The following is a 19,726-nucleotide window of genomic DNA, read 5'->3' as shown; positions in this document are numbered from 1 at the left end:
GTCATGTCTGACCTGAAGAGCATAATGAGCATGATAAATTTTTATGATGAATAGGACTGAGGTTAACGCTCCATTGCTAAGACAGTTATGGATCATAAGGAGAAAGTTCAGAAGGTGTCAACTTTTGAGAAAAAAGTATGTTTTCAGCTCTTTGCAATAGCTCAATTTTTCTGCAGTACCAAGTATTAATGATGAATTTGTTTGTTTAACCACCCTTCTTCCAGCTGACATGTATTTGGATGGGAGTATGATGTGCACTTTTCATTTCTATTGACAGTAGACAGTTCCCCAGAGAACACTTTTCAAGGCCCTGGAGAAGTGGCCACGAAAGTGGCTTCTATGGTCCTCACCAATTCTTTGCAACACCGTCAGCAGGTACTCATCATCTTGTTTATTCATGCACCTTCTATGCACTTGGAAGTACAGGTGACGGTGTAAACCGAAAGTGGTTAGCAGATTTGATATTACCGAAACTGCGGAGGAGGGACTTGAATAACAGCTTCTTTTTTTTCTTTTCTTTTTTTTTTTTGTCGCTAGCTTTCTTGTTACTTAAAATATTTGCATGGCTGCATGTTTGGAGGCCACTGGAAATCGTTTCTACAAGTACCATTCCTATAATTATTCAGATCCCACTGGCATCTTCTTGGTCATTGAAAATCAGCTTGATAACAAGCCGAAGTGCTTGTGAGGCTCTGCCATGACTTATATGCACTGCTATTGCACTGCAGCTTTTTGCTACTGTGTAATTCATGCTGCAGTGGCTTTGAAGAGTTCAGTGCCACATAAATGACTTGGTCTCTTTGCAAGTGAGTCCTGATATTGAGGCCACATTTAACCTAGAGGTGATGTCGTCATCCCAAATGCAGTACTTCAGTGTTTTTCTTCTTTGTGCCATTGCCCATGTCCCGTGGTATCTGCATGTCGGTGTCAGTGAGGCATACCGCTTCTCGTTTCCGAGACATTTTGCAGCTGCGTACACGTGGTTGCAAATGATACTGGAGATACAACCTTAGGTAATAACCTTAGATAAAGCTGAGGGTGTGGCCGTGGAAATGTAGAAGAATGCAGCCACTCACATGATTAAAGTCACACTTGCCTTCTTTGTGACCTGGAAACAAATCCTCCTGGCTGCTTCATGTGAAGTGGCATTTGCTGTACATCACAGCGTCAGTCAGCAGAGAAGTCAAACTGAAGAACAGCGCTGAGATCGTTAATTCAACTTGGAACTGTGCAGATATTCGAAACTTTGAATTCAAACCGAATATAGCTAACTCTATTCGAACAATAATCGCAGGAGATTTTTAGTATTTGCAGTTTTTTAATACAGTAGAACCTCTCTATAGTAAGCTGGCCGGGACTTATGGATAACTTTACTGTATCAGGAGTTTTACTATACAGTCAAACTCCTTTACAACGAAACTCAGGGGACAGCAAAAAAAAATTGCAGTAAAGGTATTTTCGTTAAAAAGGATGTCCATTATTGGACCTATAGGGCTCCAGCGGGACCAAAAAAAAATTTGCTGTAGTGGTATTTTCGTTAAAAAGGTGTTCGCTATAAAGGAGTTTGACTGTATCAGGTGTGGCTTTAAAAAAAGTCATAAATGGAGCAGGAAAAGTCGTTCAGAGATTTATTGCACTGCTATGTACAAACAGGAACTCTGCAGTCTTGGACAAATGCCCTTATTCTTCACCAAAAGAGAAACTGTCGATTGCAAAATGGCAAATTTGTCGGTGATTTGCTTACGCGTCAGTTTCTTCCTGTCCACCAGTTGCGGTAGCGCATCATCTTTTGAAGCGTGTCAACCAGGGTTGTGGAGTTGCCACTCCGGAGTTTGAATGATTCCGGAATCATTCCAGATTTAGCAGAGCCCGGAATGGAATTGGAATGGAATGGCGGACGCTGTCCTAGGAATGGAATTTGAATAGAATGGTCTGGGTGCCCCGGTGGCAGTTTTGGTTTCAACGTGCTGGGTTTCTGCCATCGCACCCTTTGCACCGCACCTGCACACGGACAAGAGTGAAATAACTTTGTCTTTGTGCTTTTTCCGTGCCTGGTAATGTCAATCTCCTCTAGCACTGCTGGACTTGCCAGTAGGGTTACTGGTCCTTTTCATTTCTTGAGGGAGTTAACGGAATGGAATTGGGTTGCCAAGCCATTCCAGGAGTGGGAATTGACCATACCTTTTCATTCCGAGGAATTGGAAGGAATGGAATTATCACAAATCTCCATTCCTTGGAATGGAATTAGAACAGAATGGGTGACCCCATTCCGCAACCCCGGTGTCAACAGTTTGCATTTTCTGCCACAGTCCGCCACAAACTTCACGGCACACACACACACACACACAAAAACACATCATGTCGCCAAATCGAGAACTGGGAAACGCGTGCTGGGAGCGCAAAATCGGGCAGAAACTAGGAAGCTACCTCGCTTATGCCACTACCCGCTACGCATTTCTGCCTCACATTCAGTGGATGGACCAGGATGGACACTGTTGGCTGTTCCCTTTCCAGCTGACTGCAGCGTTGCCAAAAAAGAAAAAGGCAAGCAACATCCCCAGCGTCATCGACATGACAAGATGGCAGGATAGGACATAAGGAAACCGACATTCTGGGTGTCCGTTTTTTACTATAAGCAGTATCCTAGAATTTTTCTGTTTACTATATCACAAAAATAAACCATTGGGTCTATAGGAATTCAGTCAGGACCACAGTTTTCTTTTACTATAAGCAGAGTTTTACTACAAGCGGAGTTACTATAACGAGGTTCTACTGTATTTTTCGAATGCCTGAATTTTTGAGTATTTCTGAAACATAGTGTAGCAGCTTCGTTCGCACACTTTCATGTCAGCATTGTGGACGAGACCGAGGCAGCCAGGAAAATTCACATGCTATAGTGGGACGTGTTGCGCAATTAGAGTAGCGAAGCGTTTGATTTTATGCCGACCTAAAACGTAATCCGCTTTATCATTATTGTCATCATTCCTTTTCGGACTGTAGCACTAGCGACCCCATGGCTCGCGTCCATCTCTGCGCCAACAGCGTCATGCAAAGTGGTTTGTATACCAAAAGCGGGAGCATTGCGTAGTGAGAGCACAACATGGACGAGTGATTTCCTTCCCTATTGCGGTGTTGATAAAGAATATGGAGACATTGAACAGGCTACTTCCAAGTGCAAGCGAATCTGCCAGATATAACCAAAACGGTGAAGCGCAGACAGATTCCTATGCGAAGAAAGGATGCTGGACCCGCTAAAGTTGCAAAAATAATTGCTTTCAACCTCCGACCGTTATCTGTCGTCAAAAATCGTGAATTTCATAAACCAGTGGGTGGAGCTGTTCCTTATTACGCTCAACCTCGGAGAACAGCCCTCTCCTGGGTTACTATACCAAAGGGGAAGAAGAAATTACAAAAAAAAGCTACAGAAAGCTTACGGAAGGCATAGAAAGCAGTTCTTTCACATCAGACATGTGCTTGCCACGTCGTAGTCGAATGAGCGGCTCTACTACCCCATGTCTGCAAACACTGTTCATATGCAAAGAGCTTCAATCAGCTCACATGTACAAAGACTAGCTTTTCTGCGTGGAAACTCGTAGTTGTGCTCTCAATATGTTCCTGTGCGGGTCCGCACAAAGCACACCCTACTACTAAAGTAATAAGAAAAAATACTATAAACATATTTTTTATTCATGATCTATTACTTTTCGCAAATCGTGTATTCAGTCATTTGCAAAGTTATTTGCGAGTATTTAATTTCGCATTTTTAGGGCAGTTTTCTTTTCGCGGGATTAATGTAAAACTGTGTTAGGCTTCCAGTCGGCACATGTTTTTGAGGGTTTTTGACGTCGATCTCAAAAGCGCTTGCAACATGACACATCTTTAGCCCCAACACCGGTTTTCTGACCGGTTTTGGTGGATCAGGGAGGCCAGTGAGGTCACCAGATAACAATAGAGGGATCAGGGGAAAATTATGGGTAGGGCCTGACTTTTTAGGGTTAAACCCGTATCCGCCCGATATTTACCCCCCGAACGAAATCTGAAAAATTCGGGTTTAACCCGAATCTACCCGAAAACATCCGGGTCGCGTGGCACACTCATAAGCGTGCATTAAGATAATGTTTGATAACATTGCTAAACATTAGTTCCATGTTAAGACAAATTTTTATTAAACAAAAAGATCACCCGAATACACCCGAATTCCTGACGACAGAACATGCCGTAACGGGATTTAACCCGAATACACCCGAATCTTCAAATGAAAAATATCACCCGATATTTACCCCCCGAATTTGGCCAAAAATAAAACCCGAAAAAGTCAGGCCCTAATTATGGGTTGTCTGGGTGAGCTACAAACCCACCAAAGGTCAGTTGTAGTAGAACATCTAGATGAAAGGGAAACCTTTGTCATCTGCACATATGTATGTATGTAAGTTGCAACGATTGCTGCTTCCATTACGACCAGACGAAACCTACAGGTGTGAATGAGGCAACTTTAATCTTGGGATAAATACAGATCTCGGTTATTTTGTAATGTTTACATTTGTATCGAGCAGGAACAGCCATGACAGTTAGCTTTTCAGCGATGATGACTGGTGTGAATTTCAGTTTTTTTCCTCGCATCAGTTACTGATGGAAAAAAAAAGTAAGAAACAAAAAATTCTTTTGCCTTGAAAACCTATTGAGAGAACTCCTTGCCTCTGCTGAAGCGTACAGTTGTGAAATCTGCGGCACATGATTTGATCAGTCGTGAGTTCTTGTGGTGTTCTTATGTGTTCAACATAAAGTCAAAATCTAAATGTGCTACATAATCTAATCAAATTGTCACATGCATCAAGAGAACTGCTTCATGTCCCAAGATAGAAGTGGGGCACCATGTATTATATCTAGGGTTCCAGGCTTTTGGATTTATAAAAAAAATCCGAAAAACGTATGCCGGTGAAATTTGAAGCAAATCAGATTTGTCCGAAAAACTCAGCATTTGTGAGTTGCAGTAATCGAGAGTTGAGCAAGAAAAACCATGCCCTGATGACTGGTTGCATTGTTTCTTTTGGTGTCGACCCCCACATTACCTCGCATACCGGGTTACCAACCCCTGCGACGACGAAGGGTGGCTCTGTTAAAACAAATCCACCGTGCAGCTGTCTTTCGTGAAGCAGTAATTTGGTGAACTTCATCCTTGCCTGGTGCTAATTCGCCATTGGAGTCACTGAATTGGGTACCTCACTGAGTGACACTATTCAACATGAGGGCATTTTGAGGACATTTCCCAGGTTCACACAGAAAATTTACAGCACATAGGGTTTTTCTTTTTCTGTGAATCATGCTTTCCCCTCAAAGTAGACAAGGAAGCACAGATGCATTACAGTTTGTCTTCATGAAAGGGCAGCTTGATACTGCAACGCTGACAGCATGATTGGACGCGAGCGAAAGCTGCCTAATGAATATGTAGATGAATATCCAGATTACGAGGTGTTCACGTCGCCATGTGATCGTGACATAGATGAAGTCCCTTGTCCCTTCAGATGACGCACCCTGGAAGTCGCTGAGAAGGCGTGTTAGCTTAGCTCAATTGGTAGAGCCCTGGACCGGCAATCCAGAAGATGTGGGTTCGACTCCTATAGCTGGCTAACCTTTTCAGTGACTTTCGTCTTTCATCGTTAATTTCTTTGGCAAATTGAGGCTTTGTAGGTATTTGTCCCTTCTATGTTGTTCCAGCCTCAGAACATCAGTTCTCTCATGTGACATAGATGTCGTTTCCTGCAAGTTCCTCAGCATAACAGTGCTAATTTTGTGGGGACCGCGTCTCATTCTTTTTGTGAACATGTCGTTTCATAGTTGTAGCTTTTTCTCCAAACTTCAGATATTAACGGATACGATAAATAAAAGACGAAAAACTCAGAATCCTCGGAACATAATAAACTCAGAAAAACACCCTCTTAGTATGCCAAACATAAGCAGCGAAAACCCGGAACCCTAATGCACAGGCAGTTTTCAATTACCATCAGAACCAATGGTGTGTCAACCTGCCACAGAGAGCATTGAATCTAATGCCCATTGAGAAGCTGACGTTGAGAAGCATATTCGCTTTCGATGATCATTGGAAACCGCCCGTGTGAGAGGGGAATTACTGGGACCAGACCCAAAGAATCTCAGAAAGATGTTTGTCCCCACAGTTTGTGAGACTAGCTGGAGGCTTGGTTTGAGATTTTAAAGGAATGTGGGTGGTTGTAGTGTGCATAGGTACACTACAGAAGTGTCGATGTCACAACACTGCTTCCTCCTAACTCAGATACACCCCCAGTCATAATACTCAGTTGTCCATTGTGTTACAGCAGCTTAACCTTTCTTAGCAGGCAGTACATGGCAACATACTGGTCACCACCACGACCAGTGCTCTGGTTACCCCTCAGTACACAATGACCACCCCCACCAGTGCACTGCCTTCTACCTGGAGTGCCCCTGTCACGCAGCAGGTAAATGGCATCAGCGCATTCTCTCTTTTGCTCATTTGACTTTTCCTTGACATTTATATGAAGGAGGCCTTTTGAAATGACCCTAACATTTTGTCTTTGATACTGTCTCCGACCGATTTTTCGCTCTTGTAGGAGCCACCAAATTGGTCTGAATTATCGGACAGTCTGAATTTTTAGTGAATGGCATAAATACACTCGAGTTCAAAAGTCTTCACTCAGAGCATTCAAAGTCACTTTTAAAAAATGCCTATACTTGTCTGCTTCGCAGCACAAATGCCCAACATGTCGCGGCAAATTTCAGCGAGTGTAGTACCGCCCTTGTACGCTATCAGTATTGTAGCCGTCACAGCAAGGAATGCTGCTGTGAACGGGGGTGTATCAATGAAATCCTCGTAGCTGCTGTCGTTTTTACAGTTTTTTATGTTATCGGCGCCGAACACGACGTTGTTGGACGATTTGTTGGACGCAGAATTACATTGGTTCTATGCGGCGCTTGACGGTTTGGTGGGTTTTGTCTGAAAAATCGGGAAGTCTGAGTTTTGGGGGGTCAGAATTACCAGTCGGCAACTGTATTATGATACACAACGATGTTTATGTTTATGTACACATCTTTAAACACAATGTTTCTGTACACATCTTTTCTGTATTTGGGATAACAAATGTTGCGTGTGATTCAACATGTTTTTCAACAAATTCACGTTCATCAGATGTGATTCAAAATTGCTTGAGTGTGTCTTTTGTCTGTGTGGCACAGAAGGAGTGAACCGTTAGGAATTAACAAGTTTCTCGTAACAGTCTGCCTACTCTTCAGCCAGATCTTCTAGAATCAACTCTACCATCATTCTGCTGCCAGTGTTCTGTGCTCTAATGTCATGCTGATTTTATGTCAATTTAGCTGAGGGACAGAGCATTGTCAAGACACACTGCTGGACAATTCCATCATGAATCTGCCTCTGCTTCAATTTACCTCTCGCTTTGGGAATAAAGGTCTCAACAGGACGTTGTGAATGCAGCACAATACCGTAAACTAGCACGATGAAATATTTGCATTAGACTCAGATACATTCGCCGACCATTAATTCAGACTTGTAGCAGCCACAAAATTTGTCAGAGTTATCGAGCAGTCCGAATTAGTAGCCAGTGATGAAAATCCGCTTCCAACAATGGCCTTTATTAGAGACATTCAAACTGGATTGAAAAAACTGTCACTGCATCTCTGTTTAGCAGCACGCATATGGGAAAGAATGTCACGTCTCATTTCTGCTAAGGTCGCGGTGTCAGAATACACAGTTCTGAGCGCGTCAATGGCCGTGACGGCGGTCACGGTTGACGGAGGATCCCCGATGTCCGCACCACTGCCGCTGTTGTCGTCGTCCGATCCGTCCGCGGGCAAGTTAAGAACTTGGGTGACAATCTCATTATCGGTCAATTCGCCCCAAGGTTCGGTGCACCGGTCAACGTCAATGTAAGCGTAGAATGTTACGCCAGCTGCAATCACCATTCCCGTGCCGCGGAGGTCATCAACCAACGCCAGGCTGTTCGTTGAACTATTGTCGTTGTTGCCGCTTGTCCCAGTGATCCCACTTCCAGCGCAGAACCCAGTATGACGAAAACTGGACATCACTGGACGTAGATGTCGACGTTTTATCACTTTTGCTTCTTGCACTGCAGTTCACGTAAGGCACAACTTTGCACATGTGCGTGCTTCGCCTCCCCGGACGTGGCGCGCCGGGAGCATCGGTGGACTGACGGGCAGGCTCGGAAGTTCGATCTTACGATTTTGGAGTTTGAGACACAGATTTGCGCAAAAAAGTAGGTGAGGTCGGGCCAAAATCCGTACAAATTATCGAGCACTGACTCCCCAAAACTGTCCAAATTATTGGAAGCAAAAATACATTGGCTCTGTGGGGACTTTCATGAAGCCAAAGTTTTTGTCCAAAATATTGGAGAGTCCGAATTATTATGGTCTGAATTAAAGGTCTGTGAGTGTACTGGTAATTTGGGAGGAATTCCTTTTTGTAGAGGATGTGGAAATGCGTGGCAACCTTGTTTTTCTTGCTATGTGCTGGTCTCTTGATTTTCAATGAAGCGTTGTATATTCCTATCAGATTGGGAGGAAATTGCAAAAGAGAAAGTTGTTTAATACTTGAGATCTGAGTCTCCCAGGTGATATAAATTTGTATCTTGTTCCAGGTGTTGTCTGCCCCTGTTGCTTCGCAGCCTGAGGCCACTGCACGTGACGTCCCCACACCTCAGGTAATGCACCACGCAGACAATACTTACACCAGCAGTGACCCAGGATGCTCTATTAGCCCCATCATTGTGTTGTCACCTCCTCTTTCGGGCACTCCCACTGTTCCCCAGGAAATATTTTCCAAACATCCACGTGGAGGTCATTTGTCTCCAATAGCCATGTCACGATCTCTGTCAGTCAACGATTTGGTCTCGATGGGGTCAGAGCAGAGCAAATCCCGGTCGTGGGACATGATGCAATTGCAAGCCGCTCTGCTTAGCAGGGAGTGGCCACTGAGCCCATCGGGTAGAGAGATAATGTCTCAAGGAGTGACAACAATAGCAAGCGTGAGGGGGGACAGCCTGGTGCGAAGCACTTTCATGTCATCCCGCCACCATTGGAACGTGGACTCAGTCAAGGTATCGTGTGGGCGCCTTGGCTTTGTAGAGATCTGCCTAGTAGTTGCGCTCGGTGCTGGGGCTCTTGCTTATGCATTGGTCACATCCTGTCTAACAGACTTTCATTGTCTAGTATTGGATTATCTAGGCGAACAGGACAAATGTTGGCACTGGGTATATTGAGCTGTGACTGTAGAATTGACTTGTAACAAATCAGCAAACACAACATTCGGTGCTCCTGCCTTGTACATTGCTTTCTTTTGCTTTCTCAAAAGTTGTGGAGTACGAGCAGCACCATGTACTGATGTGTTTCCACTGCCTGTTCTGGATAAATCAGCTCTCTTTACATTAACATTCTTATTGTACTTGCGATGGCATATCAGGTGCTTAGCACTTGCGTGACTCTTTCAGTTCTCTGGTAAATGGTGGAGAATTTCTGAGGATATTTTGATTTGTTTTTGAACTAGCACGATGACATTTGCATTGTGCCAGCTCGAGAGCAACTTGCTGAGTGCCATACCCACATTTGGGAGGTTCCAGGGGGTCTCATGTTAATCTATGCTGCTACCCCTGGATGCCTCTTCCCCTCTGGGAGAACATTTGTCGATAGACACAAAAACTGGGCAAGTGACAGGGCCATCACTGCAAAACATGATAGGGTCGTCCTAACGTGGTGCACTATACAGTCAAGCTCGTTTATAACGCTCTTGATGGGAATGCAAAATCTAATCATTATATCAGAGTATTATAATACATGAACTTTCGTGAGCTCCTCACTAACAGGACTATGTTGTCCATTACACCACTCCACCTCGTTGGATAATATGTCAACGCAGGTTTGAGTGGCAGCATGCAACTTTATGCCAAACTCGCACTGTGGAAAACACTGTACTTCACAATGGGGATTTGCACAGGTGCAACGTCCATCAAACACATCCACTCTTCTCATCTGCGCTTTCAAAGTTGCGTGCTCTGCAATACTCACGTCTATTCCCTCTCAGTTATGCGGGGTGAAACACACTGCTTTCTCACTTTAATGCTCATGGAGGGTATGACTTTTGAAAGTGCCTCCTTTCTTCATTTTAAGTGAATCTTGCTTTTAGGTTTTTCGTGCATTTTACTGGCTGTCAACAGAATACTGATCGGTTTACACAAGGAAACTCTTTAATGCCTATCGTTTATCAAAGTCTTGTTTACACGTACTTCAATCTGTGACCTGACGGGAACCAGCAATGGGACCATAATTGGAGTTCTTGTTACATCGAAGATCCTAATAAAGGGGTTTGATATTTCCTAATATGATCGTGGAAAGCTCAGTGATTACTGAAGTTCCTTCAGTGCTTGACAGAACGGAAGCTTATCTCATACCGGACAATCTCTGTTCAAACACTGGCAAGACAATGCCCATCGGTTCTGGGAAGAACTGATGCAGCAATAGTAGAGCATAAAAATATTAACAGTGGTACAGTCACACCTGTTTATAACAATATTGACGGGAATGCGAAATCCGATCCTGACGTCAGAGTAGCGTTAAATATGAGCTTTCGAGAAATTGCCGCTCGGACTCGCATCAACAAAGTTGATTGGCACAAGTAGAACATCTCTGAACATGTGTGTTTGTTGCTATCTACCTTTTTATTCATCTTATTTTATCTAGCTCTAAATTGACACAGCTTTGTGTCGAAAGCTTTTCCAAAGACAACATAACCACTGATATCACGTGAGGCGCCACACCTTTTGAGATCGACGCCATCATTCTCACTATCGGAACTGTACTGTCCATCAGAATGCGCCTCGCCCCCCAGGTAATCAGTCGATGCGTGTTTGGGTGACGACACACAACTGTCTGCCAACACACGTTTTCGAAGTCACGGTACTGGTTTGAGGTTTTGCACCAGTACAGAACCCGTCGAGTGTGTGCAACTTCGGGTTGAGCCACGCATCATTCGTCTTCGGTCCCCGGCAGTCATGCGCAGACACGATGTAAGAATGAGAGGTGAAAGAACGCCGCCTCCCAGGGCGGCTCGATAATGCTCTGCTTTCGCGGCGCGCCGACATGTGGCGCAACCAACTGCGGCCCACGAGGTGCCCGCTTCCCGCTCCTTGCTGTGGTTTCTTGCAAGCACTTTCGAGGCGGCTCTCGGTTGCAAATTCTTTATTGAGTTCCGGTCTTTTTCAAAGAGTAACATACCGACAACGTGCTGCACAGCGTATATATTTTCATGTGTGAATAACCGAGAAACCCGTGGAAATCGCGCTAAGCAAACGTTGCCGCGTGTGACCGTGAGGCAAGGAAGGGTGACGTCGCGTGCAGCCTCGCTTGGGGTCGCATGTCACATGAAATAAGATTATTATTAATGATAGTGGCACCATATGTACTGTACTAACAGAGATCAGTTAAGAATCTTCGCGCTATCTTGTAAAAAAAGAAAATGATGGTCACCACGGTTCTCTCTTTGCATGAAACGGCGAAGAAAACCATATCAGAGCATTCGACTAGATATTTAGTTCAAGAGGAGCATGGCATATGTACATAGTGCTGAATACACGTCAAATTACATCTAAATTGCGCTCGCCCCGGATGGAGCTGATACAAGTTTTGGCATTTTACGCACGTCCTGACTCTCTTTGGTGTGCTTGTTTTTCAACTTCCATCACTACTGGCGCATACGTAGGCACACATAGTAGTGCAGCAAGTTGGCAAGCATTGCTTGCTTATGGCGAACGCAAGGGAAAGTGAACTGGAAATTTTCGAGCATGGCGTCAATTGTTTTGTCGTAAGCATCCCTGTCGCTGGCATGTTTCGAGAATTGCTCTTCGGCTTCCCTGAAGAGGTTGAAGAGATACATGCTTGGATGTGTCAGATTGCCTCTTGTCTTGCAGTTGACAAGCTCTTCGGGCACCGCTAAAACACCCTTTTGTCCAGCCAAGGCGTCCTTGCATTCGGAACAGGATGTCTGGCTTGCAAGCTTCCTTGACACAAATCCAGTGACGTACTAGACGATGCACTCAACAATTGTCGCATCAGAGTGGTCATGTTCAAATATGTCGTCACAGTCCCAGTTTCCTTCCTCGATCATGCCATCCAGCCTTCGTTTTAGATCCCCTAGTTCATAGGCGCCGACTGCGGGAGGGCGCAGGGGCCCTTGCTGCCCCGGAACATGAACTAGGGGGGCGGCGCCGCTTCCCCCGGGAAGCCCCGCTAAGAGACTGACACCAACCTTTGGGGCTCGGCGCGCCCGGGTCAAAAGAGCGAAGAGGCACCAACCCCAGAAATGCATCTTGCAATTTGTAAAATATGTATCCGCCCACCATACTCATTATCACAGTAGAAAGTGAGCCGAAGAAACACAGAGGATGACACAACACATAGCCTGAATTTCAGATCAAAATCAGATCAATGAAACGAAGCAGTCGAATAGGTACCAGCAGCTGCCAGTGAGGTGTAACAGTAGGATCTTCGGAACGCATATCCGTTGGGAGCGGGTTCAACTCCCGCTGCTTCATTTCATTGACCATATTCATTATATTGCGCGCATTTCGGGTCAAACACCGAGGATTCAATGCATTTTGTTCCTTTTGCACTCAGTTTTCAAAGGCGTAATGCCTTCACTTGTGCACATGTTCACTGTTTACGTTCTCTCTGTTTTTCTTTCTTTTTTTTGTGTGTTCTTCCTTCCTCTTATTTCTATACCAGTTCTGCATACATCATAGGATACCGCAAGTGTGTGTGATTAAGCGATACGGAGAGTGCGGTTCGGGAAGGTTGGCAGTGGTAGTCCAGTTGGAAATTAATTTATAATTTCTATATTTTTTGAGTGAACAGTACGATAATGTTTCCGTACTTTGCTCTCTTTACAGCTCTCCTGAAATCACCTAAGTTAGTCTTTTTCTTTTCCTTTCCTTTCCTTCTTTTGCTTTCTTCTTTTTTTGCCTTTTTTGTCTTCCCCTTTTCACTTTTTTTTAAATAACAAGCCGACATCCATCTGGCTTACCTTTCCTTTCTGTTTTTTCTTAATAAACATATCCCCCCCCCCCCCCCCCTGGGAAAATGAAAACTCTCCGCCTCTGCCCAAGCTTATTCGGTTGTTCCACGGCCGAGCACTTGTAGATCTCACGGAAATCGGCAAGGGTCACAACGGCTGCTTGGCCTTTCTGTGAAGTTGTGCAGTTGCCGAACTGTGGTGGCATTTGCAACGAATAGAGGGATAACATGCGGTAGAGCTGCAAGAACGTTGGGAACGTGGGATGCTCATTTTGGCCTCCGGCTTGTCTGATAATCCCGAAAAAGCATTCCAGCGGGTCTTCGTTCATCTTAGCTGAGAGCACTTATTTAAAACCGCATTCCCTCAAAAGAAAGAGCGAGAGTTCGTAAACGGATTTCAGAGTCACCCGTAGCCCCTCAGCTGTTGACTGTGTCAGGAAAAGGTCTTTAGAGATGTCCCCTTTCACGACTTCTTGCTCCCAGTTGTCAAGCCACTGAGATGCATTTCGAAGGATATCAATGTCTTTTCCTCCCAGTGCCAACCCTTCGGCAGGAAACCGGTGGTTCAGAGCATACATTGTTTAGAAAAAGTGTAAATTCTACAGTTGGTCCAACATCGTTAGGTTGAGGTGCACCCCTTTTTGCATAGAAGATGAGCCCTTTGACCACTGAATTGCTAAAAAGCTGAGTAACACGCGCTTTGAAGCTCGCGTAGCTTTGAAGCACGCGGTCCTTGTGTGGTATTGCTCTCCTCCACGCTTCAAGTCTTGCCTCATCATCTGGTGCTTTAAAAAGCAAGTATTTAACTTCGCAGGACTTGTAACCGCTGTTACATAACGGCACGAAGCATTTCCCCATCCTACAGAGCGCTACCTCTGCTCGAGGTATCAACAAAACCCGTCAGACACTGAAGGAGTGCCCCAGCAGAACACACAAAAGCGAAGGCGTTCGCGCGGACGCGGGCGCAACGGATGGGCTCAAGTATCGTGCACCCTCTCTCGGCGCGCCCCAAAAGCAGAACATTAAAAGACGCACCTCGCATAGCGGCTCGCCCGCGCCGTTCGCTCACCTGACTATCTTACATCGTGTGCGCAGATAAACACATTGCGTTGTCACTTTAGCGCCCACGGAGGCCAAGGCTCTTGAAAATGCCACTGTCATTTGTTTTCAGCTGTCAAAGCTTCTTGCTTATCGATTTTCATGCATTTTACTAACCTCTGATCAGGATTCTGAGCGCTTTTGCGATGATCGTTATATCGATATCTTGTTTACATGCACTTCAATGGATGAGCTGACGGGAACCAGCAATTTGATCATAACATCGGAGTTATCGTTATATCGAAGATCGTAATAAATGGGCTCGACTGTAGTAACAGTGATGTGACTTTTCCTTGCAATTGCCCCACTGCTTTTTGTGGAAACTCTCAACTCAAAACTCCAGACAAAACAATGGTGAAGTTTTGATATCCAGTCTATTCCTCAGGTGATTTACACATCCCCCGTACAGCATTGTTTTTAGGTAGTAAAATACGTGCTAAATGTGCGAGCAAATACAGTAGTTATGCACGTGTACTAAGTATTCTTCTTTGTCAGATGGCACAGCAATTGTACAGAAACACAGGGCAGTTGAAATACCGTTCTACACTGTGATGCCTGTTCGAAAAGCACATTGTAAATTCAATTTGTCGTGGAAATATATTTGCCATAGTCTTATCAAGCACAATCTTTACGTAAGAAGACAGAGGACTCGATATCAAAAAACCTCAAAGTTTTTTGCACGTCTCTCATACACTGCTATGACTGTGTATGGGGCAAAAACAATTTTTAATGATTGCATTTGTGAAGCTATTTCTGGGGATGTTGTGCAGAAATATTCAGTGATTGGAGGATACTAGCAGAGTCACACAAATTCAGCACAGGAGCCACCGTGGAATATACCCAGTGTTGCCAGCCCAGTTTTTCTTTCCTTCCTCTTTCTCGTGTGCCGCCATAATCCATTGGTGGCACATACTGCGTGCTTCTTTCCTGTGTGTAATGTGCTCAAGTAGAGTTTGAAGCTTTTAGGCTCGCATACGTTGAGTACTTGATAAACCCATGTGCAGTTTTGAAGTTTACTACACTCCATTATAGTACAATGAAACTCATTCATGAGATTTTCATCAGTCATTTGCCCATTACATGAATTTGTTACTCTTGTTAAAGTATACCTGCTTGTTTTGGTTAATTCCAGTTCATCGTAGAATCTGTATAATATGTGATGGTCCCCAGATATACAGGGTGTTTATTTTTACCCTTCAGATTTTTTTCATAAAAAAGCTGTGAGAACAGCATAAGTGTAATTTTTGCAGTTGAGTTCCACGGCTAGGCGGACACAGGCGGTGCTTTGAAAGAACTGAATATGAAGCGATACAAGTTAAAAATACAGTAATCCCTCGTTATAATGAAGTCGTCGGGACTGGAAAAAAATTTGTTATTAGCGGTATTTCGATAAATGCGGGAACGGCTAAAGATGCTGCCAGTGGTGCCCGAACTGCGCGCAAACAATGGTATCCCAAAAGACACATACCTTGGGAAGTTATCAGCATGGTAGCACTTTTATTTCATTACAAAAAAAAAGAGGTGAGCTGCGTCTAACGCGCGGCCTTGTTGGGTGCCAGGAGGGCCTGCTCCAGTCTGTGCACACACTGCAGGAGGCCGTAGTCACCACCGCCGCACTCAATTTTATTGAGGATCAAACGGAGCATGTCCCGTGTCTCAGTTGTTGTTGGAACTTCCCGGTGCTCATCGTCCGAACTATCGTCACTTTCGCATCGGCGTCCTATCACAGAGTCCACAATATCCTTGTCCGTGGTAGGGCAGACGATGGGGACGTCCGCATCTTCAAGTGCAAATGAAGAGAAGTCGTCGTCCACCTCCTGTCCTACGAGCTCATGCACTCGCCTGTAGAGATCGTCGCAGTCCTCTATGCCTGCTCTTATTCATCGTGCACACGACCCCTAGAAAATCCGGCGTGCGCAAAGCAATTTGCGATCTTAGCTGCCGCCAGCTCCTTCCACGAAAGACATAGGAGCCTTTTCAACTTCTCTAATTAGCGCGACTTTTTGCTCGAGCGTAATACACTCCCGTAGGATCTTCGGTGGTGCCATTGGAAAACGCGGTAACTGCGCGGAGAGCAAGACGTCGATCGAGCGAAGTGGAACACGCCTGCTACCCTTTCCGTGCAGAAAAGAGGAGAGGGTGTGAAACTTTCGCCTCTTTTGTACGAGGGAAAGAACGGTTGCAGAGGACGCTGCCCAGCCGCAGCGTCTCCAGCGCTCCGCAAGTCCGGGACTGAGTTCGTGCGGGAGCTGCGGGCATATGGGCTGGCTCGGGCTTCGTAAAATGCGGAGTCGGGTGACAGTATGCTTAGAATAATCCGGTTAAAACTGCATGCGTTTTATACGGGACACAGGGGAACTTTGAATAAAGCGATAATTCGAATAAAGCGACTTCGTTGTAACGAGGGATTACTGTATTCAATAGTATACTTCTTTTCTGGCAGAATACGTTGCTTAGGTGGACAATTTCATAATGCCAGGTAGTATGAAACCCCAGCAGTAAAAAACAAAAAAACATTGCTTGGACCACATACTAAGCTTTGCAGGCTGAAATAATTTATTTACAGGTGAGAGGCACAGGGGGAGTGCATGTAAAGTGTTGTAAAATTTCTGCAGAAAACATCAGTTTCATGCTCAGCTTCCCTGTCCTCATACCACATTTTGGTTTTTCACTACCTTTCCATTCTTCCCGGTTGGTTTTGAGGCAGGAAGCAGCAGCAGTGCAAGTTTTACTCATCCTTATATTCAGGACAAAAGTCTGGTTATTCAACATGTTCAGAGTTGTTATTTGTGTCGTAGTAAACTAATCGACCCCAAATGCGCTTAAAATGCGAGTATTATGCACTTGCGAAAGAGGAGCGCCGTGGGAAACCGACTATGCGTCCAAGATAAAATGTCCACGCTGCCTCGTTGGTGCAGAGCCAGTTTCATAAATCTCTACCATGAGGAGAAGCTAAAAGCGAAATCAAAGCTAGGTCTGCAGTGTCTGTAGTGTCCACCAAATGTCACCACTTGTCCATATGTGCTTAGGAGGTCGTGTAGTGTGGCTTGTAAACTATCGATCACTGGTGATCGACGCACTATGGTCGCAGTAAGGAACGAGTTAATTGAGAAGGGGACGGTCATTGAAACAGCACCAGCTGCACAGCAATACTGATAGTGTATCAGATAGTGTAGCTGATAGTGCGAAAAGCACTGCAAAGTGATACAGGACGGACAGTGAAGAGACAAAAATGAAACAAGTGCCTTCACCGCCTCTTCACCGTTCGTCCTGTATCACTTTGCAGCACTTTTTGCACTAGCAGCTATGGAATACCAACTAGCCCAAAGGTCTGCGTTATTTAGATAGTGCTTACTTATTTGTTAGTGCTTATTGGTACCCCCAAGACAGTTAGGGGATGCAATCTATAGATCTAGAGTTTATACATAATTAGGAAACATTCAAAGGTTCTTAGTTGCACAGTTGTGAAGTGAAACTTTGCAAAAATGGTCCACATGAAATAAAATGTGCAACATGCTGCAAAAATGTGTTTGAAATGAATTTTATAGCCAGCACTTGTGTGACAGTTATACGAAAAAAGGTCCTCTACAAACACACAAATTGTTTGCGATACATCAGCTCAAACCCCAACGATCACATTATTGCAAGGCTGAAGTAATAGTTTCTTCTTCAGAATCACTTTTGTCATAACTAAATTCATGTTCTGAACATGTTTACGCACGCTGTGTAAAATTTCATGTGAGTACACTGTGCATCGTGTGACCGCATAGACAAAGCCTTCAGTGTAGAGTGTATTACGAGGTAGATATGTGCTCTATCTGCCAACAATGCAGCAGACCTACCACAATAAGAGTAATTGTATGAAACAGACATCTCCATCAACTTTTACTATGCCTATAATTTTCCTACAATGAAACATTTCCATATCAAAAGTAAGCGAAGGAGTTATTTTCCCATTCCAGAAGTGCTTGTCACCACATTGGAGTTAGGGTACTTCCACTCATTTAGAAGTGGTGTTCCATGCCAAGTGGCATTGCAGTATTGGGGCATAACCAGCTAATTTGCCAGCTAGACTGTGCTTGTTCTGCCATGTGCTGCTGCTGTACATGTTGCACCTGTGTATGTGTTCAGCACAAGATGTAAACTGTCGTACTCTTTCAGGATGAATCTGCTGAAACTGAGTATCAACATCCACTGTATGATGACCTCCGAGGAGACAGGTGCGTGTTAACTATGTTTATCTAAATGTCTTTCCTCATATAGATTATCCTTGTAGTGCAACATCCACAGAAGCATCCTTCGCATAGACTTTGTACATGTAACACATTGTAACGTGTAACACATGTAACACACAAACAGAGCAATCCATGTCAGGGTCGATTCACACGACGCAACTTTAGTTGCGTGCAACCAGGTTGCACAGCCAAGTTTCACCGTGTGAACGGCGAAGCTCTGGTTGTGCAACCGAGTTGCAGGAGTGGCACAGCCGATCGCTTCACGAGCGATTTCTTCTGCAACTCTAGACGCAACCTGTCAATCACACGGCTCCTCTTTGCAAGCGCGACCAATCAGGAGGACTTCGATGTGTCTGTTATTGCTGTGGCAGTACGTTGGACGATGAAATTTAATGTCCAGTGGAAATTATTCAAAATTATGGAAGTCGCAAAGTATTGAAGTCGTAACCAGCGGAAGTCGCAGTACGATTTTATTTTTTATTTTTTTTTTATAAAATACTACAAACCCTGAAAGGGTCCAAGTAGGAGGGGCACAGAAAGTCCAAAATAATTTACAACAAGACACATATGTCACATCATGTAACTGCGTTTAAGCCTTTCACAAATGCCGTGACAGAGCGGTGTGAGACCTGAGCAGATGACAGAGAATTCCATTCTTCGACGGTTCGAGGAAAGAACGAATATTTGGACGGAAATTATACGAATATTTGGACGGAAATGATGACGATGATGTTTGTTTGCGCTATCTGGCGAGCTCAGTGACCACTACGACATTCTGACTTGCTCGCCGTATGAAAGGGACGTACTTGGTGCAACTTCGGTTGCGCGCAACTGTAGCTGGAACCGAGTTGCAGCAAAAAGTTGCATCGTGTGAATCTACCATCAGGGAGTCTTAACATATTTGTTCATATTTGCACCATTTTGGAATTGCACAGGGAATAAGAAGGAATAAGGAAGAAATAAACCTGAAGTTTGTGTGCTTAAGAGTTTTTAAGTGAGGAGACAAAGGTATTGGAAATTGGCAGAGGAAACAAGTCACATCAGTACGTTAAACTTCTATAAATTTGATCCTGAGGAGAACGTGAAATTTGATCGAATTATCCGAAGATTGAATTAAAGAATTGGTGAAACAGTTAACGAGAGTGGATTGTCTGCTGTCATTTGCGCTTGAAACGCACATCTGAAAACATGCCACGTAGAGCGTTCTTATGATAGAACGCGCTTTCGGCATTATCTTCATACGACAAATAAAGCTCCATGGGCCCGACCTTCAACTTGTCGTTATTCCATATTGCACGTTAAAT

General features: G+C 44.5%; 2 protein-coding genes across 8 annotated transcripts in view; one reads left to right on the top strand and one right to left on the bottom strand.

Annotated features, from left to right (window-relative positions):
- LOC135396493 (serine/threonine-protein kinase WNK4-like) overlaps positions 1 to 19,726 on the top strand; it is a 126,951-nt gene that overhangs the window by 63,002 nt on the left and 44,223 nt on the right. For 5 of the 7 annotated variants that reach the window (XM_064627501.1, XM_064627498.1, XM_064627502.1 and 2 more), the window contains exons 10-13: positions 278 to 375; positions 6,351 to 6,473; positions 8,667 to 8,729; positions 18,349 to 18,407. In XM_064627501.1, the coding sequence (XP_064483571.1) occupies positions 278 to 375; positions 6,351 to 6,473; positions 8,667 to 8,729; positions 18,349 to 18,407 (343 nt within the window). The remainder of the gene's footprint in view (positions 1 to 277; positions 376 to 6,350; positions 6,474 to 8,666; positions 8,730 to 18,348; positions 18,408 to 19,726) is intronic. The other 2 variants (XM_064627500.1, XM_064627499.1) reach the window with 2 other exon arrangements.
- On the bottom strand, positions 11,414 to 13,319 carry LOC135397438 (uncharacterized). Its single transcript, XM_064629047.1, has 2 exons — positions 13,164 to 13,319; positions 11,414 to 12,100 (listed from the first exon to the last, which is right to left on the bottom strand). The coding sequence occupies exons 1-2, from the start codon at positions 13,317 to 13,319 to the stop codon at positions 11,762 to 11,764; spliced, it is 495 nt and encodes a 164-aa protein (XP_064485117.1). The 3' UTR covers positions 11,414 to 11,761.

The sequence above is a fragment of the Ornithodoros turicata genome, chromosome 6, assembly GCF_037126465.1.
Source record: "Ornithodoros turicata isolate Travis chromosome 6, ASM3712646v1, whole genome shotgun sequence".
NCBI classification, from domain to species: Eukaryota; Metazoa; Arthropoda; class Arachnida; order Ixodida; family Argasidae; genus Ornithodoros; species Ornithodoros turicata.
Note: the sequence above shows the minus strand (reverse complement) of the source record. Positions and strands in the feature narration are given on the sequence as shown.

What these genes read in the sequence shown, in the direction of transcription:
- LOC135397438 (XM_064629047.1), bottom strand. Translation starts at nt 13,319, where the DNA reads ATGTTATCCCTCTATTCGTTGCAAATGCCACCACAGTTCGGCAACTGC. An exon ending in AGCTTGGGCAGAGGCGGAGA is followed by an intron (nt 12,101 to 13,163) that starts GTTTTCATTTTC and finishes TGCATCGTCTAG; the next exon opens with TACGTCACTGGATTTGTGTC.